Source organism: Hippopotamus amphibius, chromosome 7, assembly GCF_030028045.1.
Source record: "Hippopotamus amphibius kiboko isolate mHipAmp2 chromosome 7, mHipAmp2.hap2, whole genome shotgun sequence".
NCBI classification, from domain to species: Eukaryota; Metazoa; Chordata; class Mammalia; order Artiodactyla; family Hippopotamidae; genus Hippopotamus; species Hippopotamus amphibius.
The window spans coordinates 127,324,351-127,350,892 of NC_080192.1; the positions used below are offsets into that span (position 1 = coordinate 127,324,351).

The following is a 26,542-nucleotide window of genomic DNA, read 5'->3' on the forward strand; positions in this document are numbered from 1 at the left end:
TCCGTACTGGTGTGACTGGTCAGCCCAGAACCCATCTAAAACCAGAAGCTGAGAATGGACTCTGAGACACTGAGTCGGGCCCCAGATGAAGCCAGCAAATGACCTGTCAGTCTGGACCACTGGCCGACTTAGACCAGGAATCTGTCACCAATAATGGAGCCAGACCAGTTCATGGTGCTAATCTCGGAGGCAGAACACCTCAACCATGTACGTTCACGCGGGAAGCCTGGGGTAGGTGAATCATGGGGCATCAGGCTGGCGATTTCTTTTGCCTTTGATTCAATCTTAGATCAGATCAAAGGGATGCAGTTATTATGATCATCTACTCTTACGCATCGTTATTAAATACTAGTAGGTTACCAATAAATAAAAAATCCGGGAGTTCTGCGATGAAGGTTGGTAGAGTTTTGCTTGTTCTTTAGTAGTTGAATTTTAATCATGTTGAAAATGGAAAGATCAGAGTCATTTTTTAATACCACTTACAATCTTTTGGGGCAGTAATATGCTGTCTTGAGCATATAACCCCCCACCTTACTTTGATTTTGCACTCGACCCCCCATTGATCCCTCTCTGTTTTCATCCATCTACATGAAAGAAGGCTTCAGCCCCATAAACCTCATTCCAGACGGAAATGCATAATTCAAGAGAAATACTGATGTCAACGGAGAGAAGGCACACCGATTTGTGTCAGCAGTTGCTGTAAATTAAAGAGGAGCACACGGAGAGTTTACTGTAATGTAGAATTGAAAATAAAATTAGAACCAATATTTAGGCAGTTCTCCACCTCTTTTCTCCCTACTGTGACATGAAGGACTGACTCCCAGCTTAAGTACCTAATGTAGTTCATTTTTCTTTGCTGCTAGAATTTTTTTCCCCATAAAATGTTGCATGTTTATCTTTGGTATCCAAAATTAGATCTTTTTGCTTTTTCCATCCTAATCTCAATAGAAAAGTCAGGGTAGGAAGAGTCAGAATTTTCCCCTCATCTTCCACACCCATCATGTTTGCAGCATAGAAAGGACCCCACTCTACCAGCCTGACTAGTTCAGCTGCTGTAAATAGCTATTAATTCTTCCTTAATATTGATTCTCTCTAATGTGGGTGTCACCTCCATGGTTTCTTTTGTTTTTCTAAAGCTGGAAAATAAGAGATTGATAAATGAACACCTAGACATGCATGCCTGCTCAAGGTGTTCCTCAACACTTAGGAGAAGCGTTCTTTAGCACGCATCCAAAAGGATTAGTCAACTGCCATTATTCAGAACCTTTTTGGAGCTCTTTATTCAGATTTCCCTCAGAGCCAGTGTTGTTCTTGATAGTCACCCATTGTTTTTGGCCATTGGTGGAATTTCCTAGCTTGATCCCCCACCTTAATCCCTAGATGGTTTTAAATGACTCACTCTGTCCAGAGAAAAATTCCTTAGGATGGTGGTTCTATCCTCAGTGGCCAGGTACCAGTAACATCAACATCACCTGGGAACTCACTGGAAACACAAATCCTAGGCCCCACCCCAGATTTAATGGATCAGAAACTTTGGGGGTGGGGCCCAGCCATGTGCATTCAACAAGCCCTCCAGGCAATTCTGATGCACACTCTAGTTTGAGAACCACTGAGTTAGAAGATGAAATATTGCCTTCACTGAGGATATTCAAAGATGTGCTACTGATTTTTTAAGGCATTACAAAGAATAAGTTTCAAAATTTTTTTGAGCAAAGTTGGAGTACATGTATGGCCTCTCCGGGGGGAATGCTTTAACAGAGACTGGCCTTCCACTGAGACATCCCAGTTCACCTAGCCATTTGACCTTGAGCAAGTTCTTATACTTGGTTTCTCATCTGGAAAATAAAAGACCCACCCTACCTACCTCACAGGACTGTAATCTACAAATATGCTCTGTAAACCAGAAAGTACTATGGAAAAGTGAAAATCGAGTCATTCTGCAGACAGGATTCTTGTAGTCTGAGTATTATGTTAGGGCAGATAGTTGGGGAAAGGCCTGTATTTATCATTCCCTTGGCCAGATCTACCTTTTCGTCTATGTAATGACTGATTCATCACCTTGGTGGATGTGTCTAAGATTCTGCCATTTCAGCCCACCAATTTATTTGGTGTTAAGAGAGGAAAACCATTGCCTGACTGGTGGCTACAAGGGCCTAGGAAAACATGTTCATTTTCAGACATGCTATTTTCTATGGAAAGCTTAGCGATGGTGAGTAAGGATGGACTGTGTATGTGGGCACTGCACTTTCATGCTCAGAACTTGTCACACACTAGCAGTGAAAGGGTCTGTACTGAAACCACCCATTTCAGCCCTGTGCAAGGGAGTCATGACCTTCAGCAAGGAAGCTAAGTATCCATTGCAAAGAGGACCAAAAAGAAAATCCCTCGAGCAAACCATATGTATAGAAACAGATTTTAAAACAGACCAGTTAATGTGTCTGTGTTTGAGAAGAATGTGGGTGGATTTTCCCTTAGAGGTTAGCCTTTACAAACAACTTCACCATAGGAATTCTTAAACACCAAGCTCCTGGAGCATTTATAATTTAACTTTAAAGCTTTACAGACTGTTGAGTGAACATATCTGGGCAGGAAGGAAGCTAAATATGTTGCCTCAGTGCTTACTGGGAATGCAGTTTTAGTAAAACAGAACAGTTCCCACTAGGCCAATATCAACTTCACTTTTTTTTTTTTTTAAATAAATGTATTTATATATTTATTTATATTGGCTGTGTTGGGTCTTCATTGCTGTGCACAGGCTTTCTCTAGTTGCGGTGAGCAGGGGCTACTCTTCGTTGTAGTGCCCGGGCTTCTCATTGCTGTGGCTTCTCTTATTGCAGAGCACAGGCTGTAGGCATGTGGGCTTCAGTAGTTGTGGCAGGTGAGCTCAGTAGTTGTGGCTCACAGGCTTTAGAGCACAGTCTCAGTAGTGGTGACACATGGGCTAGTTGCTCCGCAGCGTGTGGCATCTTCCTGGAGTAGGGCTCGAACCCGTGTCCCCTGCATTGGCAGGCGGATTCTTAACCACTGTGCCACCAGAGAAGTCCCAACTTCACTTTTCACACAGAGTGGCAGCTAAAATCAAGAGATTCTATAGGAATCTAATTGGTTAATTATGATTAATTTATTGGTTAATTCTGGGAAAATGAGCTGTTGTTTAATTATGGAATTAGAGTAGGAAATGATTTTGCTCAAAATGTGTGCCTGTTGAACAAATCTGTAGAGACAGAAAGTAGAGCAGTGGTTCCTAGGCCTGGGGGGAGTGGGGAGGCATGAGGAGTGACTGTTAATGGATCCGAGCTTTCTTTTGGGGGGGATGAAATTTCCTAAAATTAGACTGTGGTGATGGTTGCTCAACCCTGTGAATATACTAAAGAACACTGAACTGTATGTATACTTTAAATGGCCGGATTATTTGGTAATATGAATTATATCTCAGTCAAGCTGTTTTTTTAAAAAGTCAAATTGCTAATAAATTGTAGAGCCAAGGAAAACATTGTCTGTTTAAAAGACAGAAATAAAAATCACATCAAAACTTTGCTGCATGTGGTTTCATACTTGATCAATACGAAATAGTGATCGTTTGAAATATATCAAGGCAGAAAACATTTGCTTTCTTTTAGTCAGAGTATTTTAAAAGCAGACCATCTCAGCCAAATAATTGAAATTTAAATGTAATAAATTAAGGTGGCTAATAGTTGAAACCAAAGTCATGGACATTTATGACATAATGATTAGTCTGTGTTCCCTACAGATTACTTTAGAATAAAAATCAGCAGCACTTACACAATAATGATAAGAAAACTGGATTCCCACTGTCCATCGTGATGCCCTGTACTGGTCTGGTTAGGGAAGGCTGAAAGGTTGAGGTTGGAAAGGGTCTGATCTCATCCTTATGATGTGAATACGCACTGATAAGAGAAGATAGAAATATTGGGATTCAAGCTGTGCAATGGGGCTCTTGTATAAGCAGCACCGTTATCTCATGGTATGTTTATCAGACAGACTGCTCAGTTTTGTCTGTCCAGGAGAGAACCTTTGCCCTTTCCTGCCTCAGGAAGATAAGCCAGGCCGCACTAGCTCTAATCTCCTTGTTAAAGTCCTGGCTCCAGGGCTTGGGGCTTGCCCGCGGCTCACTGGTGGCCATGGAGACTGTAGATTGAGGTAAACAGGAAGGGAACTGGCTGGGAGATGTAGGAATTTCTGGCTCAGTGGAAAGAAAGCAGGGAGCTACCAACACCTGCCTAGTGAGCCTTGCAATTTGGAGGCTGCTGGTTAGGGCTTCTTAATGCACCGGAAGACCCCCAACTGGGCCACTGGCAGTTCTTTGCAACAAGAGGCCCTACTTTGGTGTTTCTCAAACACCTTTTTCTCATTAATCACCACCCACCCCAAGGAGCCTTTTAAGAAATTTTTTTTTTCTATCCTCTTCTCCCATGAAATTTTAATACAACAGATATTCATTCATATTCTGTGTGTGTGGTGTGTGTGTGTGTCTGTCTGTCTGTCTGTCTACATACTGTGGTCCTCCCCCATACACAAGAATGAATTTTCACCCCCAGTTGAGAATGCAGGGATGGAATGAAGGGTCTAGGCTGGGCCTTTTTCTTTCTGCTCACATTTGGAGTGAGTGGTGAGGTCAGTCACACGGAGAAGGTGGACAGGGCAGCCCAGTGTCCACCCCTAACCAGGAGAAGCCCTGACTTCAGGTTCCAGCATAGCTGGAGGAATGTCCTCTCAAGTCACACTGTCCCCACAGCCTGCCTGCCATCCTCCAGGCTCTGCCACCACCTCCTTTCCCTGGCAGGAGGCCTCTGCCCAGCGGCCGGCTGACTGTGATGGAAAGCAGGGTCCTCCATCAGGGCAGCAGCACAGGTGGAGGAGCACAGCTTTCCCTGCCAGCAGGTCACTTCCTTCCCGTGCTGTCCTCCAGCCCTTCCCAGCTCTAGGCCTCTCCCCGAGCCCTCACTTGCTATTCTCCCTCTGTGCCTCCACCAAAGTGAAAGCGTGAGATTTATCAGATCCCCAGTCTTGCACTGACCTTTACAGTCGTCACTTTACATTTCTTTAATCTCCTGCTCACAGACTCCTTAAAGGCCTCATAAAGTATCTTCCCTGCCCTCACAGACAAATGGATTTCAGAGACCCCAGCACATAAAGATGGCCACTACTACAACTCTCTGGAGCCTGGCCTCCTTGTAATCAAGAGCTACAGGACACGCTCTGCCTCCTCTGCCTTTCCTGACTGTGAGAGCATTCCTATTGCCCTCTTCTGCCCAGAGCTGGGAACATAACAGCGTAAACCCCTGGCCCTGGGACCCGCAGGATCATGACCCACTTTGTTCCTTAGAACCCTCTGACTTAGACCATGGGCTTTTATTTCCAAAAACGTTAGCAAGTTAAGAGGCCTCTAAGATGGTACCATCCAGTCTCCCCCACCTTTGCTGGATACCTGCTCTGCTCCCGGCACTGTGCCAGGCCTTTTCACATACATTATCCAATTCAGTATTTACAATGGCCCCCTATGAGGCAGTTCCCATATTACAGATAAATAGTCACAAGAGAGGTTGAGTCACTTGCCAAAGTGGTAAAATCAGGGCTTAAAGTCAGGTCCACTGTAGGTTTACCATTCTCAAAAGATAGCAGTTAAGAAGGGAGGAAGGCGGGATTTAAGTCCAGATGTGTGTTCCCTCTGTGCTTCTTCCCCAAGGTCCATGTCCCCTGCCCAACCACAATTAGCCCTGTAAGGACAAAGAATGACTTTTCCTCTCCCAGGCCCCACCAACTGTTCATGCCTCAACCTCCTGCAGACAGGAACGAGGCAGAAGCCCCATTCTTGGAACATGGAAGCAGGAGCAAAGCAGGACTTGCCGCCGAGCTAGGCTGAGGGTAAGCCACCTCAGCACCACCTCAGCAGCCCTGCCTGCACGGGGGTGGAAGGTAGCAGGCAGCCTGGTGGGTTTACACTGTTCTCCGTCCCTTTCCTGAGCCCCCTGCAATATTCTTTTTTATGAAGAAGAAATAGCACATTGACTTGGGATTTAGTCATGTTTCATCCCATTTGCCTCTTCCCTGGCCTCTAAAACCACGAGCCTGGCTGAGGAATTCAGGTCCACAGTGTAGGCTTTGAATAGCTTTGTGTAGGGAGAGGTTTTGAAAAGAAAGGAAAGTGGTATCTAGTTGTCAGATGGAATCTGTTAACACATCGGGGAGGAATGCAAGGACTTTAACTGTGAGGGTCCCTTGGCCGTTTGGGTGATGAATCACCCAGCGTGGGTACGGATTCCTCACAAATGAAGCCTCATGATGACATCATTCCTGCAAGAGCATCTGGGTTCTGTTGTAGGCGCCTGACAAGTTCTTACCTTGGGGATTTTCACCACATGGGTTTTTTTTTCCCAGCCACACTTAATACCCATCATGCCTTACAACTCACCCACTCTTCTATCAAACGGAATTTGGCAAACTAGGACTTTCTCAGCCTGTCTCATTATCATCCCTCCCACAGGGCATTCTTGGGACAGTGTGTGCTCCTCACCTCATCACTCAGCACCCGGCCTCCTGACAGTCCTTGATTCAGTCAGCACGTTTTTCAGCAGTGAGCTTGGCCTTGCGCTAGTCTGAGGGCGTGGACATAATGAAGACCACAGAGGAGGGCAGGAGCGTCTAGGAGGGTACCTAACCCAGACTCGTGGGATCAGGGAAAACACAGTGCTTTGAATATGGTGCCAGTCAGCAAACATGTGATGACTAAGTTAATACCTGAGTTGAGTCTTAGAAGGGGAGTAAGAGTTAGTCCAGGGATGAGTTCAGGCGGAGATATCTCCATGAATGAAGACCCAAGGTTACATGTGTGAGTACGAAAACATATGAGCTGAAACTGGGGAGGTGGGTGGGGGAGGCTCGTGTGCCACGCTAAGGAGCTAAAGTGTTATCCTAAGAAAGATGAGAAATATTCAAAGGGCTTTAGGCATGGAAGTGAGATGGCCTGATTTACAGCAGTATGGAGGATGGAGTGGAAGGGGCCAAACCGGAGACAGGGAGACTAGTTAGGAAGTTGAACGTGGTGAGTGTGATGTGAGTGTGATGTGGGGCAGTGGGAGTAGGGATGAGGTGAGAGGACAGATTAGTGAAATACCTAGAATTTAAACTTGGCAACTGGTGATTATCCAAAAGACCCCCCAGATTTTCAGGGTAGAGTTGCCACAAACTGAAAATATAAGAAAAGGCCCATGTTCAGTCAGAGTTATGAGTTCGATTCGGGTATGTTGAGTTAGAACTGCCTGCAAGAGGCATGTGGCCGGTCGAGCTGACTCACAGGTAGTTAAGATACATGAATCCCAAGATAGAGGAGAGTGTGGGCTAAAGATAATGACTTAGGGCTCCTCATATTCATAGAGGTCAAAACCATAACAGCACAGTATTTGACACACCCAGGGAATTAGGGAGAATGAGAAGGGCAGGGGGTGAAGGACGGAACCTGAGGGAATACCAATATCGATGGTGGAGGTGGGGGAGGAAGAGAGACACATGGCAGAGACAAAGAAGGAGGGTCAGATAGACACAGGGACCCAGGAGGGGGCCTTACTGCTCTGTGCTTCTCTCCCCGCTAAACCTTCTGGCTGTCCTGTTCCTCATCAGTAGGCTCTTTTACATGCTTATCTCCACATACAGCCCCTGCAGTGAAAGCTGCTCCTGATCCCAAGCACATTCTTGCAGCTTCCAGCTATCCCTCCTCTACTCTCTGGTAGAGATTCCCGCATCTTCGAGGCTCATACAATTCAGTTATAAAGCCTCAGTCAACTTCCTTTCCTGGTCATTCTCTGTTTATCTAAGACTCTGGCATCTACATCACCATTTGTCTCTCCACCCCGCCCCCTGCGCACACACACAATGCTACCATCATAGGATGACTTCAGTACCATGAGGATGAACCATCACCAAGTCTCACGGTTTCTAGATGCCCTCACCTCCAGGGACTCTTCACCTCCACTCCAGCCTCCCACTCCCATGACGACTCCAGGAAATGGTTAATACCTGGCACTGCTTCAGTTCTGTGGGGATAAACCTCACATCCCACTCTCTGACCACCACCAGCTCTCTTACCTCTTCTCCTACACTCGTCCTTGCTTTCCTTAGTTCCCTCCATTTTCTTCTGACCTGTTGAGCCCCTCCTGACCTCTCTTCCTTCCTTACCCAGGTTAGACTCTCCGGTTCTTCAACTGCTTATTCTTTCCTGAAATCTTTGCTCCCTGTGTACCTGCCCTCTTCCCCCACACCTGCCCAGGGCAGCTCTGGTTCCCATTCTCTTCTCTGCTCCTGCCCCAAGCACGCAGAGGGAAATGGGACCCCATACAGAGGGACATCATTAAAGATTCATGGTCTTCACTCTCATCCCTGGCATTCTTCATCGCTACAGAAAACATACGCCCTTCCCGTGGGGAAACAGGAGAATTTGAGCGACAGGCAGAAGCCCAATCTCTCCTAAAATAGCTTCTCCACCTGCCCTGTTGCTAGATTTGCACAGGGATGTCCTTGGTACAGTCTTGACTGCCACTTCCCACCTTTATTCTTACCTTGGGCAAGTTACTTATCCTCCTTAAATCCTGGTTTCCTCAGTTTTCAAATAAGGATCCCCCAGGCTTGCTGCCAGCCTTTTCGGCACTTTGTGCAAATTAGAAGGTGCCTCTCCAAACAGGCACGCAGCTTGGGGAGCTGAGCACGGCCTGCAGACCCACAGTCACCCCGTCACCTGGGCACCCTCGTGCAGAGCCAGCTTGCATAACCAGACACTGCAGCCCCAGCTATGCCCACCTCCACAGGGTTCTTGTGAAACAAAAGCCATAACCTGCACAGCGCCCAGCAGAGAGCCTGACCCTGAGCAGAACCTCAGACGAAAGAGCTCACACGGACCACCTGGACTTGGCTCAACATGTAGGTGTGCTCTGCTGGGGTGGCACCTGCAGCCATGTTCAAGCATCTCCTGCCAGCTGCATGCAGTTTATCACTGTACTCCCATCTCTCGTCAGAGAGCAGAGCCCTGAGAGCCTGGGACGTGAGCTGCTAAGTTCAGTGAGGGAGCAGACCGGGGTCACAGTCAAGGACTCAGGTGGGCAGGGGGTAGTGGGAGGGAACAGGGAATTGGGGCAGTTGGACAGAGAGGATGGTCTGAAAGGGAGCAGAAAGGAAACAAGCAACCAACCTCCCCAGGGCAACACTGCCTCGGGTCCTGGTGCCAGAGGCTGCCCCCCAGCCCCACACCCCAGCTCTGGGTGCTGCCCTCAGGAGCGCTCACCTCTCAGAGTCTCCCCTTGGGGTCGTCTCACCAGCTGCTCATGAGTGTCATCCCTGTCCCACCAGCCCTGCAGGGTGCCTCAGCCCCCCGCCCCCCACCCCGCACCCAGAGGGCTCAGGTATTCCATGGGGCGTGTTTTGCTCCTTCTACCTCACTGTGACTCCAGCTGTCTCCCAGGTCCCCCAGACCAGAACCTTTCAGGACCCAGGAGTGTGCAGGTCCTCAGGAGAGGAGGAATTTCAGAATGCTACATCCATTCGCTAAGAGCGGCTCTTCCTTAAGAGGAAATTATTGTGAGAAGGCAATGAATAGTAGCCACGTGGGTATTTTTATTGAAAAAAGATAAATTATGCCATCACCCCTTTTGGCACAAAAATAATTTTCAGTAAAAGGTTAAAACCATCATGTTGTATCAATGAGAACTATTCCATTATTCCAAGAATGATTGATTGGAAAGTACTTTACTTACAGGAAAATCACAGTGATACAATACAGCTTCTACTTTTAAAGCACTTTCCATTAAAAAAAAATTATACCAATGTATAAAAATAGTTATACTGAAGATGTGAATCAACAGCCGAGGAATTTATTGGCACTTGAAAGCCTTGTGGTATAAATAGATTCAACAATGAGACTATCAAGTAACTCTGGGCTGGGGCAACCTAACCTCCATTTTCACTGACACAAAAGAAAGTCCCATGTAGTTCAGTGAGGGACATCTGGCCCCCTTGGAAGAGATCACCGGAGCAGAAAAACACCATGGAACTAGGACCAAGAGTCAGGTCAACTCAACGCACTGGGTGAAGCAGTGGAAGAGACAGAGGGGACAGAGATACGGTCTCTGCCCCTCAAAGAGTTTTCAGGTTGTCCCAGACTGTACACCTGTACACAGAATAATCAGTACAATGTTTAAGTGTCCTAAGAAGAAGTGCAAATGAATATGTCACTCCCTTTCTTTCCCTTACACTCTTCAGCGAAAGTGAAGTAGTGCTTTTCCACCCTTTCACACTTAAATTTCGAAGAGCTTTTCCCCTGTTGGATGTAATGTGACTTTTAAAATAGTATTAACTGGCTTCACGTCTTTGAGCTGATGGCCCCAGGCGTCTCCCTACTTTCTTGTGTTTTTGGAATGAGGCCAGACTGCTGCCCTCTTTGTGAAGAAGAATGTAGCCCCCCACTCCCCCACCCCCAGCCCCACCATCTCACTTCTGGTGAGAAGGTGGAGACTGGGGTAGCTGAGAGTTGGCCCATCAGCAGTCATGAATTGAGCTTTTTTTTTTTTTTTTTTTTTGGCTGCACCACGTGGCTTGTGGATCTTAGTTCCCCGACCAGGGATTGAACCCAGGCCCACAGCTGTGAAAGTGAGGAGTCCTAACCACTTGACCACCAGGGAATTCCCCAGCATATACTACTTTTAAGGATTGTGTAACTGTGGGGAGTCATCAGATAGGAAAGAACTAGACAAGATTTCTGGCCTCTCAGGGAGTTTAACACATGGGATTGCCTCAATCAAGGTTCTTAGTTGAAGACAAATCAACCAGTTGTGTTACTGGCCTGGGGCACGCGATGCCATCACAACACTGCCACTAACATCCCGGAATTCAATTTTTCTGCAGTCACTGTCGCAGCCAGAAAATGTTCCTTCCAGTCCCCTGGACTTTCAGGTGGGTATCACTGCCTAGTCCTTAGTTGCAAAGGAAATTGCCTCAATGAGATGGGGTATTTCCAAATGCAGGAAGGAGATTCCCTCAATTCATTTCGCCCTGACTTGTAATAGATGTCCGCTTAATTGAATTAAGAAAAAGAGAGAAATCATTCAGAGGCTGAAATTGGTCCATTTCCAAATTCACAGAGTGACTGTACTGATTTTTTTAAACTTCTTTAGTAAAATTTCTTTTATTAAAAACTTCTCCTAACAAAAATTTTAATTTTTAATTTTTAAAGAGTAAAACATAGGGACTTCCCTGGTGGCACAGTGGTTAAGAATCTGCCTGCCAATGCAGGGGACACAGGTTCGATCTCTGGTCTGGGAAGATCCCACATGCCATGGAACAACTAAGCCCATGAGCCACAACTACTGAGCCTGTGCTCTAGAGCCTGCGAGCCACAACTACTGAGCCCACAAGCCACAACTACTGAGTCCATGCACCACAACTGCTGAAGCCCACGCGCCTAGAGCCCATGCTCCCCAACAAGAGAAGCCACTGCAATGAGAAGCCTGCGCACTGCAACAAAGAGTAGCCTCCGCTTGCCACAACTAGAGAAAACCCACACACAGCAATGAAGACCCAATGCAGCCAAATAAATAAATATAAATAATTTAAAAATTTTTAAATGTTTAAAAAAGTGAAACAGAAAAGTTATAGTACTCCCATACACTCTTCACAGTTTCACCAATTATTAGCATTTTGGCAACGCTAACACATTTGCCAGTTTGTTTTATTACTCTCTCTCAAAATACATAAATGTCCTTTTTTTTTTTTGGATGAGCAGTCTGAGAGTAAGTTGCAGACATGGTGACTCTTTACCTCTTAATACTTCAGGATATATCTCCTGAGAACAAGGATATAACAAAACTACAATATAATTATCAAATTCAGGAAACAACACTTAGATAATCTTATCTTCCATGCACAGCTCAATAATGTTCTTTATAATTTTTTTTTGTCCAGGAGCCAATCCAAGATTATGTATCACACTGTAAGTCATGTTGCTTCAGTCTTCTTTACTATGAAACTGGTCCTCAACCTTTATGTCTTTCTTGATACTGATATTTTTTGAAAAGCACAAACTCATTGTTTATAGAATTTTTCTCAGTTTAGGTTTGTCTGATGCTTCCCCGTGATCCAAGTTAGGTTATGCATTTGGGGCAGGAATACTCCACGAGTGACCTTATTTCCTTGTGAAGGCCTCACATCAGGGAGCATGTGATGTCAGTTTCTCTCATTATTGGTATGTTGATCACTTGGTCAAGGTGGTGTCCACCAGATTTCTCCACTGTAGAGTCACTCTTTTTCCCTTTGTAATTAATAGGTAATCTGTGGGATATACTTTGAAACTTGGAAATATACTGCCCTCATCAGACTTTTATCCAGCAGTTTGAATGCATCCATTGATGATTCTTACCTGAATTAGTTATTACTGCTATGGTTTCAAAATGGTGATTTTTCAAACCTCTATGTTTACTAGTCGGCATTCTGCTTTAAAGATGAGATTTGTCCAGTGTTTATTTTTTCATATATTTATTTAATGTCAGTATAGACTCAGGAATTCTTAATAAATTTTAATGTAACTGTTAACAACTTATCTATTTTTGGAATCCATCCCTTAGATAAATCACTTCTCCATTTTGTGGGTCAATTTAATTGCAAGTAGATCGCTTTCTTATGTGAACTTGAACATTTAATCTACACCTCAGAACCTACAAAGGTGAAGAGGAAATAGAAAACTGATCTTTTTATGGGGATTGTTAGCTTGAACACATAGGTGACTGAAGTGTTTTGAGTAGCTGTGGCAAAATGGGAAGACATACAGGTACAGGGCCTTTTTTAAAAAGGAAGGAAAGGGGTTTTGCAGACAAGTGAGAGAGGGTAAAGAAGACTGGCACAATCAGTGTCTTTCAGACTTGACAAAGAGAAAGGGGGACTTGGCAGAACATCTTGAGGATGGCGGAAGGGCAGGATAGAACCCAGGATGGAATTAACATGCCCAGTCTGTGCAGAGTGTGCAGAAGAGCAAGGGAGGTTAAGGGAGCAAGGTGGAAAGGTAAGTGAAGTAGCAATGTGTTAAGAGTTCTGTTCGAGGATTTACGGTAAGAATACTGAGAAGCAGAGAATGACAGATTCACAGAATCCCTATGAGGAGGATGTTAATAGTTTCATTTTATTTATAAGAAAACTAAGTGGCAGCGAATTTAATTTTCCCAATGTCCCAAAGCTACTAAGTTGCAAAGCCAAGATTTAAATATAAATCTATCTGACTTCAAAGCTTACACTGTCAAAAGAAAGAGAAACATTTGTAGTGGAAGAACAGTGGTAGAATTAGGGCTCTCAATATAAAAACAAATAGGTTCCTATGTGCCAATCGTAACAATTAAGCCTGGCTCACAGTAAGTCTCAGCAATTATCCCAACCTTGCATGTGAGAGTAAATCAGTAGTAAGTCCAGTGTGCTTAAGAAATACTGCCAAAGGTTTTCACACTTGATGATCCTGCATGTCTGAATCCTCCCTGCCCCCCACGCCCACCCCCTTCCCAGTCTTTTTAAAAAATCAGCTTTACAGAGATATAATTTTCATATATAATAAGATTTCACCCATTTTAAGTTTATGATTTGATGAGTTTTGACAAATGTATACAGTCATTTAACCACCACCACAATTGTAATATAGAACTTTATCCCTCCAGGAAGTTCCCTGTGCAGTCCCTTTGCAGTTGATATTCTCTAGCCCCGGGCCTGCTTTCTATCTCAATGCTTTTACCTTTTCTAGAATTTCATGTCAATGAAATCATACAATATGGTATGTAGTCTTTTGTCTGGCTTCTTTCACTAAGCATAATATTTCTGAGATCCATCCAAGTAGTTGTATTAGCAGTTCATTTCTTTTTATTGCAAAGTAGTATTTTATTATATGGATATACCACAATGTATTTACCCATTCATCAGTTCAAGAACATTTGGATTGTTTCCAGTTTGGTGGGGTTATAAATAACGCTGCTATAAGCATGCACATACAGGTCTCCATGTAGATATATGTTTTCATTTCTCTTGGATAAATACGTAAGAGTAGAACTCCTGGGTTATATGATAAGTGTATATTGAATGTTATAAGAAACTGCCAAACTGTTTTCCAAAGTGTCTGTATCATTTTGCTTTCCCACAAACAGCATATGAGATTGTTCCACATCTACTCCAAAAGTCAGTATCTTCAGTCTTTTTAATCTTATCCTATCTAATAAGTATGTAGTATTCTCTCATTGTGTATTTAATTTGCATTTCCCTAGTGTCTAATAATGTCTAGAATCTGTATATACTTATTTGCCATTTATATATCTTCTTTGACGACATCGCTGTTCAAATCTTTTGCCCATTTTTATTTGGTTCTTTGTCATATTGAGTTTTATTATTGAGTTATGAGTCCTTTATCATAACTCAATAATATATGTTTTGCAAATATTTTCTCCTAGTCTGTAGTTTGTCTTTTGATATTCTTTTGAAGGGCAAAAGCTTTTAACTTTGATAAGGCCCAATTTATCAGTTTCTTTAATATTTCATGCTTTTGGTGTCCTAAGAAATCTGCCTAACACAAGGTTATGGAGATTTTCTACTATACTTTCTTCTGGATGTTGTCATTTTAACTCTCACATTTAGGTCTCTGGTTCATTTGGAGGTACTTTTTGTGTATGGTATGAAGTAAAGGTTCATGTTTTTGTATATGGATATCAATTTGCTCCAGCACCATTTGTTGAAAAGGCTATCCTTTCATGCATTGAATTACCTTGCTAAAACCAAATTGACCATATACCTCTGGGTCTGTTTCTATACTCTCTTTTCTGTTCCAGTATGTACACGTCTATCAGTATCTGTGTGATTACTATAGCTTATGGTAACTCTTGAAATCAGATAGTTTACATCTTCCAACTTTGTTCTTTTTCAAAATTATTTTATCTATTCTAGGTCCTTTGTACTTCCATATAAATTTTAGCCTCAGTTTGCAAATTTCTACAAATTGCAAGCTAAGATTTTTATTGAAATTGCATTGACTCTACAGATCAGTTTAGGGAGAACTGACAACATATTTTTGATGCTACTGTAAATGCTGTTGCTTGATAATTTTAATTTTTTATTGTTCACTGCTGGTACATGGAAATACAATTGATTTTTTTAATATTGGTCTTGTATCCTGTTACCTGGCTAAACCCACTATTCCTAGTAGCTTTTTTTGCTAGATTTCTTAGGATTTTCCACATAGGTGATTATGCCATCTGCAAAATAAGAGTTTTACTTCTTCCTTTCAAATCTGTATACCTTTTCTTTCTGTTTTTTACTGCAATGGCGAGGAAATCCAGTATGATGTTGAATAGAAATAGTGAGAACAAATCCTTGATTTATTCCCAGTATTAGGAGGAAAGCTTTCAGTCTTTCTCAAGTATGATGTTAACTGCAGATTTTTCATAAATGTTCTTCATCAAGAAGATCAAGTTATACTTTCTATTCCAAATTGACTGAATTTTTATTATGAATGGATGTAGAATTTTGTCACATGCTTTTTCTGCTTCTATTAGAATTATCATGAGGTGTTTTGGGGTTTTGTTTTTTTTTTGGAGTATAGTTGATTTACAATGCTATGAGGTTCTTAATATAGTGAATTACATTGATTTTTTTTTTAAATGTTAAACCAGTTTTGCATTTTTATGTTAAACCAGTTTTGCATTTGGGATAAACCTTACTTGGTCATGACACATATCAATTTGATAAAATATTTAAGGTTTTTACACCTATATTCATGAGAGATACTGATTTATTGTTTTCGGTTTTTTTCCTTGTAATGTCATTGTCTGGGTTTGGTATCAGTAATACTGGCCTTATAAAATGATTTGGGAAGTGTTCCCTTGACTCTTCTATTTTCTGAAAGAATTTGTGTAGAATTAGTATTATTTCTTGCTTAAACATTTGCTAGTATTTTCCAGTGAAGCCATCTAGCCTAGAGTTTCTTTGTGGAAAAATCCCTTATTTTTAATACAGGAAGCATTTGCTTTTGCTATCTCTACCAACACAGTGTGTAGCACTAAGAATAAACGTAAATCAAGTTGTAAAAATCATTGCTGCCGAAATATAAATAATGCTTCTGGCACACACCGTTCTACCAAGCATTGTGTTTCCTTGGCTTTGGCTATAGTGGGAAACAATTGCAGTGATTTCAGTAGAGTCTTTTCAGATATAGCTACAATATTTTTTAAACTTTCTTAAAAATCTTGTCTGCAGCCAAATACCCTATTAACCAACAGGAGTACGTAAGACTGATGTCTGTCACTGGTGCTAGGATGTTTCCTGTCAGCCCTGTGCCTCTGCTCTGGTCAGGCTGCAAGTTAAAAATTAGCAAGGCACAGAGGCATGACTTACCTACTCATTAAATATGCTTATTCCATTAAATTTTTTTCAAAAAATATTACAAGCTTATAACAATAAGTTTAAGTAACAATAAGGTTAAACAATAACATAAAAGTAGGTAGGAAAAAAAAGAATATTGCCCCGATTCTTTGCAGATAAGGAAAAGAAATATTAACAGTTTGACACATATCCTTCATTTTTCTCTGTATTCTTTTTTTTTTTTAATTTTATTTATTTATTTATTATTTTGGGGGAGTTTCTCTGTATTCTTTAAAAAAAAAATACACACATACTCATAGACACAGGTGTTTTTCTTTTTTCTCTCTTCCATCCTCCCCAACTTCCTATGGGATCATGATACTGAAATCTTTTTTCGCTTAACTAATGGACATTTCTCCTGATATGTGCATGTAATGCTAACCTTTTCTTATTAATAGCTGCATATTTTCCATCATATGAATGTACAAATTTATCCATCCATTCTCCTATTTGATAGAAAATCACATTATTTCCAGTGTTTTGCCCTTGGAAACAGTGCAGCAATAAGCATCTTTGAACATATATCCCAATATCATAGGAGCTTTCACTTCTGTAAATTTCCAGAAGCGGAACTGCTGAGTCAAAGGACATACACATTTTTTAACAAATACTGTAGCTCCTCCACATTCCTACCAACAGTGTAAAAGAGCATTTTGTCCTCTCCATCTTCATCTTACTATTTTATCCATCTGATGGGTAAAAAACATTATTTTAATTTGCATTTTCTTGCCCCCCCCCCCACGCACACCCCCAGCCGCGCTGAGCGCAGGGCCAGGGTCCGTACCTGGTGTGAGGTGCTCATGGCTGTTCTCGTCGGCGGGGCCGTGGAGGCTCCCAGCCGCCTGTCTCTGCATCAGAGACAGTAAGAAAAGACAGATGCTGCCACTAAGCACGAGGACACTTTGAAGGAGGACTTCCTGGGGGGGCCGGACGAGGCCGTGCAGGCAGGCCCCTCCCAGCGTGGGCCCATGCGCTGTGCTTCCTCCGCTGTCCTTCAGGTCTCAGGCCTCAGGTCTGAGGCAACCCGCCCCCGTCAGGTTCTCCGCTCCTTCTTGAGGACGCTCTGCAGTTCGTGAGTTCTCCAGGAACCTGAGTCAGCAGTCAGTGGAGTGTGAGCATCAGACCTGGAGCGTGAGGCATCTCTGTTTGCTTTGAAGATCTCTTCTCACTTTGGGTAAGAAACAAGAATTCTGATAGGAGAAAAAGATGGCGGCAACGTAGAGGGACGTAGAATGCATCCCTCTCCACAGATGCATTGGGAATGCACCAAAAGATGCAATAATTCCCACAGAGAACCAACTGAACACCAGCAGACGGCCTCGGACACCAGAAAGGACCTCAAGGATCCTGACATAACCGGTAGGGAGGCATCTACGAGGGCTCAAAGAGGGTGAAGCGGCGGAGCTGTGGCAGACGAGAGGGAGTGAAAAACATACGGAGGGTCCGCACCGCAGCTCAGCGTTCCCGGACTGAGACGTCGATCCACAGCTGAACAGAGGGGTCTGGGAGCGGGAGCGTGGGAACCGGAGAGCCGGTTCAGGGTGAGAAACCCTGTTGCCAGGAAGGTGAGGACCGAGAGGACAGGAAGGAAGAGGTCCGCGGCGAGGAGTGTCCGTCCCTGAGAGCTGCCCGGCCATGATGGCGGCTGGAGGCTGCAGGCTCACGGGGGGGGGGGGGGGGGGGAGGAGCCACGCGCACAGCCTCTCTCTCTCCTTCTGCGCCTCTGCAACAGGCAGTGGAGAGACGCCCTGTGGGCCACCTACGGCGCTCAGGAACGCCGGCAGCAGGGAGGCTGCAAAAAAAAAAAAAAAAAAACCCGAGAGAGGCCCAACTCTGAGACTTTCTGTTTACACCTGAGCCACTGGTGTCCCTCTGCAACAGGCACCTCCAAGCCCGACTGACACAACAGTGCGCCACTGCTCACTCACTCCCAGGGGAAGGAGCCACTATTGTTCCCTCTCCCTCCCCACACACCGAGGCTTACAGACGAACAATAAAGGAAGCTCTGCTGGCCACAGAATAATGCAAAAAAACCCAAGGCAAGTAGAAGGACACTTACAGCTGAGACTCTAAGGAAACAGAAATATTAACATTAGTCTGAGGCTTGGACAGTCTTCTATAAACACCTCTAACGCCAGGACAAGCAACCCCAAAAGTCTGGACAACCATGAGGAAACAAAGAAACACCATGCAGGCACAGGAGCAGGAAAAAAACCCACAAGACCAAATAAATGAGGAGGATAAAGGAAAAATGCATGAAAAAGAATTCAGAGTGATGATAGTAAAAATGATACAAAATCTCGATAACAAAATAGAGAAAGTACAAGAAATAGTTCATAAGAACTCATAAAAACAAACAGCAATAGATAACAAAATAACTGAAATTAAAAATACTCTAGATGCTATAACCAGCAGAATGACTGAGGCAGAAGAACAAATAAGTGAGTTGGAAGATAGAATGGGGGAAATAACGGCCACAGAGCAGGAGAAAGAAAAAAGAATAAAAAGAATAGAAGACAGTCTCAGAGACCTCAGTGATAACATTAAGTGCACCAACATTAGAATTATAGGCATCCCAGAAGAAGAAGAAAACAAGAAAGGGTCTGAGAAAATATTTGAAGAGGTTATAGTGGAAAACTTCCCCAACATGCGAAAGGAAATAATTAACCAAGTCCAAGAAGCACAGAGAGTCCCATACAGAATAAACCCAAGGAGAAATACACCAAGGCACATATTAATCAAACTAATGACAATTAAACACAAAGAAAAAATATTAAAAGCAGCAAGAGAAAAGCAACAAATAACATTTACAGGAAAACCCATAAGGATAACAGCTGACCTTTCTACAGAAACTCTGCAGGCCAGAAGGGAATGGCAGGATATACTAAAAGTCCTGAAAGAAAGAAACCTACAGCCAAGAATACTCTACCCAGCAAGAATCTCATTCAGATTTGAGGGAGAAATCAAAAGCTTTCCAGACAAGCAAAAGTTAAGAGAATTCAGCACCACCAAATCAGCCTTACAACAAGTGCTAAAGGAACTTCTCTAAGTAGGAAACACAAGAAAAGGAAAACACCTACAAATACAAACCCAAAACAATTAAGAAAATGGTAAGTGGAACACACATGTCAATAATCACCTTAAATGTAAATGGATTAAATGCTCCAACCAAAAGACACAGACTGGCTGAATGGATACAAAAACAAGACCCTTCTATATGCTGCCTACAAGAAACTCACTTCAGACCTAGGGATACATATAGACTGAAAGTAAAGGGATGGGAAAAGATATTCCGTGCAAATGGAATTCAAAAGAAAGCTGGAGTAGCAATACTCATATCAGACAAATTAGACTTTAAAGTAAAGACTATTAAAAGAGACAAGGAAGGACACTATATAATGATCAAGGGATCCATTCAAGAAGAACATATCACAATGGTAAATATCTATGCCCCCAACATAGGAGCACCTCAATACATAAGGCAAATGCTAACAGTTATAAAAGGGGACATCGACAGTAACACAAAAATAGTGGGAGACTTGAACATCCCACTTACATCAATGGACAGATCATCCAAACAGAAAATAAATAAAGACACACAAGCTTTAAATGACACATTAGACCATCTCGACTTAATTGATATTTATAGGACATTCCATCCAAAAACGACAGACTACACTTTCTTCTCAAGTGCACACGGAACATTTTCCAGGATAGATGACATCTTGGGTCACAAATCAAACATTGGCAAATTCAAGAAAAATGAAATCATATCAAGCATCTTCTCAGACCACAACGCCATGAGACTAGATATCAATTACAGGGAAAAAACTGCAAAAAATACAAACACATGGAGGCTAAACAATTCACTATTAAACAATCAAGAAATCACTAAAGAAATCAAAGAGGAAATAAAAAAATATCTAGAAACAAACAACAATGAAAACACAACAACCTAAAACCTATGGGACGCAGCAAAAGCAGTTCTAAGAGGGAAGTTTACAGCAATACAGTCCTACCTCAAGAAACAAGAAAATGATTGAATAAACAACCTAACCTTACACCTAAAACAATTAGAAAAAGAACAAAGAAACCCCAAAGTGAGCAGAAGGAAAGAAATCATAAAGATCAGAGCAGAAATAAATGAAAAAGAAAGGAAGGAAGCAATAGCAAAAATTAATAAAACTAAAAGCTGGTTCTTTGAGAAGATTAACAAAATTGATAAACCATTAGCCAGACTCATCAAGAAAAAAAGGGAGAAGATGCAAATCAACAGAATTAGAAATGAAAAAGGAGAAGTAACAACGGACACCTCAGAAATACAAAACATCATGAGAGACTACTACAAGCAACTATATGCCAATCAATTGGATAACCTGGAAGAAATGGATAAATTCTTAGAAAAATACAATCTTCCAAGACTGAACCAGGAAGAAATAGAAACTATGAACAGACCAATCACAAGTACGGAAATTGAGGCAGTGATTAAAAATCTCCCAACACACAAAAGCCCAGGACCAGATGGATTCACAGGTGAATTCTATCAAACATTTCGAGAAGAGCTAACACCTATCCTTCTCAAACTCTTCCAAAATATTGCAGAAGGCGGAACGCTCCCATTCTACGAGGCCACCATCACCCTGATACCAAAACCAGGCAAAGATGTCACAAAAAAAGAAAATTACAGACCAATATCACTGATGAATATAGATGCAAAAATCCTCAACAAAATACTAGCTAACAGACTCCAACAGCACATTAAAAAAGTCATACACCATGATCAAGTGGGGTTTATCCCTGGGATGCAAGGATTCTTCAATATACACAAATCAGTCAATATGATACATCATATCAACAAATTGAAGGATAAAAACCATATGATCATCTCAATAGATGCAGAAAAAGCTTTTGACAAAGTTCAACATCCATTTATGATAAAAGCTCTCCAGAAAATGGGCATAGAAGGAAATTACCTCAACATAATAAAAGCCATATATGAGAAACCAAAAGCCAACATCGTTCTCAATGAGGAAAAACTGAAAGAATTCCCTCTAAGAACAGGAACAAGACAAGGGTGTCCACTCTCACCATTATTATTCAACATAGTTTTGGAAGTTTTAGCCACAGCAATCAGAGAAGAAAAAGAAAAGGAATCCAAATTGGAAAAGAAGAATTAAAATTGTCACTCTTTGCAGATGACATGATATTATACATAGAAAACCCTAAAGACACTACCAGAAAACTGCTAGCACTAATTGATGAGTTTAGTAAAGTAGCAGGATACAAAATTAATGCACAGAAATCTCTTGCATTCCTATACACTGACAACGGAAGAGCAGCAAGAGAAATTAAGGAAACTCCCATTCACCACTGCAACAAAAAGAATAAAATACCTAGGAATAAACCTGCCTAAGGAGGCAAAAGATCTGTATGCAGAAAACTTTAAGACACTGATGAAAGAAATCAAAGACGACACAAACAGATGGAGGGATATACCATGTTCCTGGATTGGAAGAATCAACATAGTGCAAATGACTGTACTACCCAAAGCAATTTACAGATTCAATGCAATCCCGATCAAATTACCAATGGCATTTTTCACAGAACTAGAGCAAGAAATCTTACGATTTGTATGGAAACGCAAAAGACCCCGAATAGCAAAAGCAATCTTGAGAAGGAAAAATGGAGTTGGTGGAATCAGGCTTCCTGACTTCAAACTATACTACAAGGCCACAGTGATCAAGACAGTATGGTACTGGCACAAAATTAGAAAGGAAGATCAATGGAATAGAATAGAGAACTCAGAAGTAAGCCCAAACACATATGGGCAACTTATCCTTGACAAAGAAGGCACGAATATACAATGGAAAAAAGACAGCCTCTTCAATAAGTGGTGCTGGGAAAATTGGACAGCAACATGTAAAAGAATGAAATTAGAACACTTCCTAACACCATACACAAAAATAAACTCAAAATGGATTAAAGACCTACATGTAAGGCCAGACATTATAAAACTCCTAGAGGAAAACATAGGCAGAACACTCTATGACATCCATCAAAGCAAGATCCTTTTTGACCCACCTCCTAGAACAATGGAAATAAAATCAAGAATAAACAAATGGGACCTCATGAAACTTAAAAGCTTTTGCACAGTGAAAGAAACCATAAAGACTAGAAGGCAACCCTCAGAATGGGAAAAAATAGTTGCCTACGAAACAACGGACAAAGGATTAACCTCCAAAATATACAAGCAGCTCATGCAGCTTAATACCAAAAAAGCAAATAACCCAATCCACAAATGGGCAGAAGACCTAAATAGACATTTCTCCAAAGAAGACATACAGATGGCCAAACACATGAAAAGATGCTCAACATCACTAATCATCAGAGAAATGCAAGTCAAAGCCACAATGAGGTATCACCTCACACGGATCAGAATGGCCATCATCACAAAATCTGGAAACCACAAATGTTGGAGAGGGTGTGGAGAAAAGGGAACTCTCCTGCACTGTTGGTGGGAATGTAAGTTGGTACAGCCACTATGGAAAACAATTTGGAGGTTCCTTAAAAAACTACAAATAGAACTACCATATGATCCAGTAATCCCACTCCTGGGCATATACCCAAAGAAAACCATAATCCCAAAAGAAACATGTACCATAATGTTTATTGCAGCACTATTTACAATAGCCAGGACATGGAAGCAACCTAAATGCCCATCAATAAATGAATGGATAAACAAGATGTGGCATATATATACAATGGAATATTACTCAGCTATAAAAAGGGATGAGATGGAGCTATATGTAATGAGGTGGATAGACCTAGAGTCTGTCATACAGAGTGAAGTAAGTCAGAAAGAGAAAGACAAATATTGTATGCTAACTCACATATACGGAATCTAAAAATGGTACTGATGAACTCAGTGACAAGACAAGAACAAGGACGCAGATGCAGAGAATGGACTGGAGAACTCGAGGTTTGGGTGGGGCGGGGGGTGAAGGGGAAGCTGAGACGAAGCAAGAGAGTAGCACAGACATATATATACTACCAACTGTAAAATAAATAGCCAGTGGGAAGTTGTTGTATAACAAAGGGAGTTTAACTCGAGGATGGAAGATGCCTTAGAGGACTGGGACGGGGAGGGTGGGGGAGACTCGAGGGAGGGTGGTGGGGGAGTCGAAGGAGGGAGGGAATATGGGGATATGTGTATAAAAACAGATGATTGAACTTGGTGTACCCCCCAAAAAATAATAAATTAAAAAAAATAAAAATAAAAAATAAAAATCACTATAAAAACAAACAAAAAAAGGTACCTTTGTATTGTACTTTATTCACTACATAGGCATGTGCAGTGTTATGTAGTGAATAAAGTCAAGAAGCATGAACACTGATTACAAAAAAATCTTACTAATATGGAAGTGAAAGTGTTCAAAACTAAAAGGTTAATTGAAATTGCTTTATGCCCATATGGTGTTGAAAATATGGACTGTAGGTATCTTTGGAAATTTGTTTTTTGAGTGTTTTGATTTGTTTTATTATAGGGGAAATGAGTAATTGTAGGCATAGTACAATCCTATAAATGGATAGCTCTAATCGAATAAATGAGTTTCTGAAAAAAAAAAATTGCATTTTCTTTAACAGCTGATAACTTAGTATCTTTTCATGTTTGTTTATTGGCCATTTACATTTCCTTTTCTGAAATTGCAGACCTATATCTTTTGTCCATTTTTATCCTGGATTTGTCTTTTTCCCAGCAATTTGAATGTTCTTTGAATATTAGGAATATATCATATGTATTACAAGAATTTTCACCAAGTTTATGTCTTTTCATTTGGCTTCCCCCCCCCGCCATGCAGCACAGCATGTGGGATCTCAGTTCCCTGACCAGGGCTTGAACCTGCACCTCCTGCAGTGAAAGCACAGTGTCTTAAGCACTGGACTGCCAGGGAAGTCCCTAATTTGGCTTTATTTACAGTGTCTTTGGACATATGTTTTTTAAATTTTTTTAATTAAAATCTATTCTTTTTTTCAATATGGCTTTTGGGTTTACTGACTTGCTCCTGGTTTCCTTGCTTGGAATGATTCAAATATTCACCTAAATGTTCATACTATGTTACTGTTTTATTTTTTACATTCAAGCCTTTAACCTACCTGGAGTTTAATTTTGAGTATGATGTAAGGAGGAATCAAGACTTGAAATCTTAAGAGTTTGCCATAATTTGTCATACACTGTAGTATTTTCCATGTTTTCGTAATACACCCTCCACCCAGCTCATAATTTCTCTGGTTTCAGACCTTTCTCTTGTCACACTGCTGTGCTGTAAACTGAGGGAGGGCATGTCTGTTTGTCTCTTTCTCCATTGTTTCCATCAGGAAACACTAATAAACAATTGCAAGGCACCTAGCATAGTGCTTGACATATTTTAGGTATTCAGAAAACATTTATGGGAGGAAGGAAAGTGTTGAATTCACACCTGCGTTACTATGACTCCTTGGCAAGTTTCATATAGACTGCTTATCTGTGTAAACAAAGGGAAATGTCATTCTCCTTAAAGCCATTCACTGTCTCATGAGCTCACTCTGTTCCTTCCTCCTCCTGTATCTTTGTTCTTTGAGGCCTTCCTTCTCTCTATAAATCTGTCTCATTTCATAAGAATTCTCCTTAGACAGGCTTTCTTCAAACCCTTCTTTAAATTTCAACAGTGTTTCTAAACTCCGCCATACAATTTAGCATTTAATCCACAATGAATTTTACTCTTTTTCAAGTACCCATCACTGTGCTAGGCACATAGCCCATTAAATACTTAACCTTCAGCTGAAACAATCTTGCACACCAAGGCTCTTTATAAAGGCTGAAGTATAGCCTTAAGATTTGTTATGAAAGCTCTTGGGACTAAGGAAGCAACAAACTGGGAAAAACTGGAAAATGATTCTGAAAGCTGTTAAATATCAGAATGATTTTTCAAGTGAAATTGTACCATCACGTTGATTTTAAATATGTTTGTTAGATGAACACATGACTAGGTACCACCCTACCCGAAGGCAGAGGTCAACAGGCTTTCTTTGGTGTTTCCTATTTCCATGGGTCCCTACATGGCCTTCACCAACTTGGGCCCTTGGAGAGTCAGGAAAATGGAACTAGGCCTTACATGCTACATTTAGTTTGAAAATAACATCTGAATGGCTCTCACCACTTTCTGCATGAATTTTTAATGGAGAAATTGCTAATTCTAGGGCTAGGGCAGAGAAGACACAAGATGAGCCTGGAGCGTCTTATGATGTCAGAAAATAAGCACTCAAAAAACCAAGCGATGGCAGTATGTCAAAGGGACACAAGTACCAACTGAAAGAACTCCCAACGGCCAAAGCTGGAACAATTTGAGCAACAAAATAATGTAGTCTTGGATTATAGCCCAAGGAATAAAGGAAATATCCCTGAGTTCATATTGATATAAATAAGCAGTTGAATAAATAAATGAGGGAGAAGAAACAAATTTCCCATAGAGAAAAATTCCAAATATTATGGAGATACTCCTCCTTTGGGGAAGTAGGGTGTAACTCCCCACCCCTTAAGTGTGGACTACACTTACTGATTTTCTTCCAAAGAGCACACTATGATAAGAGGGATGAAAGTAACTTTACAGTGGAGTAACCTGGCAAAGACTACCCTAGCCAAGTGCTCAAGATTAACACTGTCAGTGATAAGTCATGGTAACAGTATGTACCCTTGATATGACCTGATGAGAATGACACTTCACCTCTGTGGTCTTCCTCCCCAAAACCGTAAACACAGTCTAATCATGAGAAAAACAGACAAATCCCAATTGAGGTACATTCTACAAAATACTCAACCAGTCCTCAAAACTACCAAGGTAATCAAAAACAAAGAATGTCTAAGAAACTATCACACCCTACAGCAGTCTAAAGAGATATGACAACTAAATGTAATCCAGGTATCCTGGGTGAGATCTTGGAACAGAAAAAAGACATTAAGCAAAACTAGTGAAATCCAAATAGAGAGTTCAGTTAATTATGTAACACTACTATTTCGTTAGAGGTGACAAATGTACCATAATGTAAGATGTTTACAGAACTGGAT

General features: G+C 41.7%; 1 protein-coding gene across 4 annotated transcripts in view; it reads left to right on the forward strand.

The window, feature by feature from the left end:
- The window catches only part of RBKS (ribokinase), a 99,570-nt gene that overhangs the window by 71,053 nt on the left and 1,975 nt on the right, over positions 1-26,542 (forward strand). The window contains exon 8 of one of the 4 annotated variants that reach the window (XM_057743701.1): positions 599-758. The exons of the other annotated variants lie outside the window; for them this stretch is intronic. Coding sequence (XP_057599684.1) covers positions 599-613 — 15 coding nt within the window. The 3' untranslated portion in view covers positions 614-758. Of the gene's footprint in view, positions 1-598; positions 759-26,542 lie in introns of those variants that run through there. 4 annotated transcript variants of the gene reach the window in all.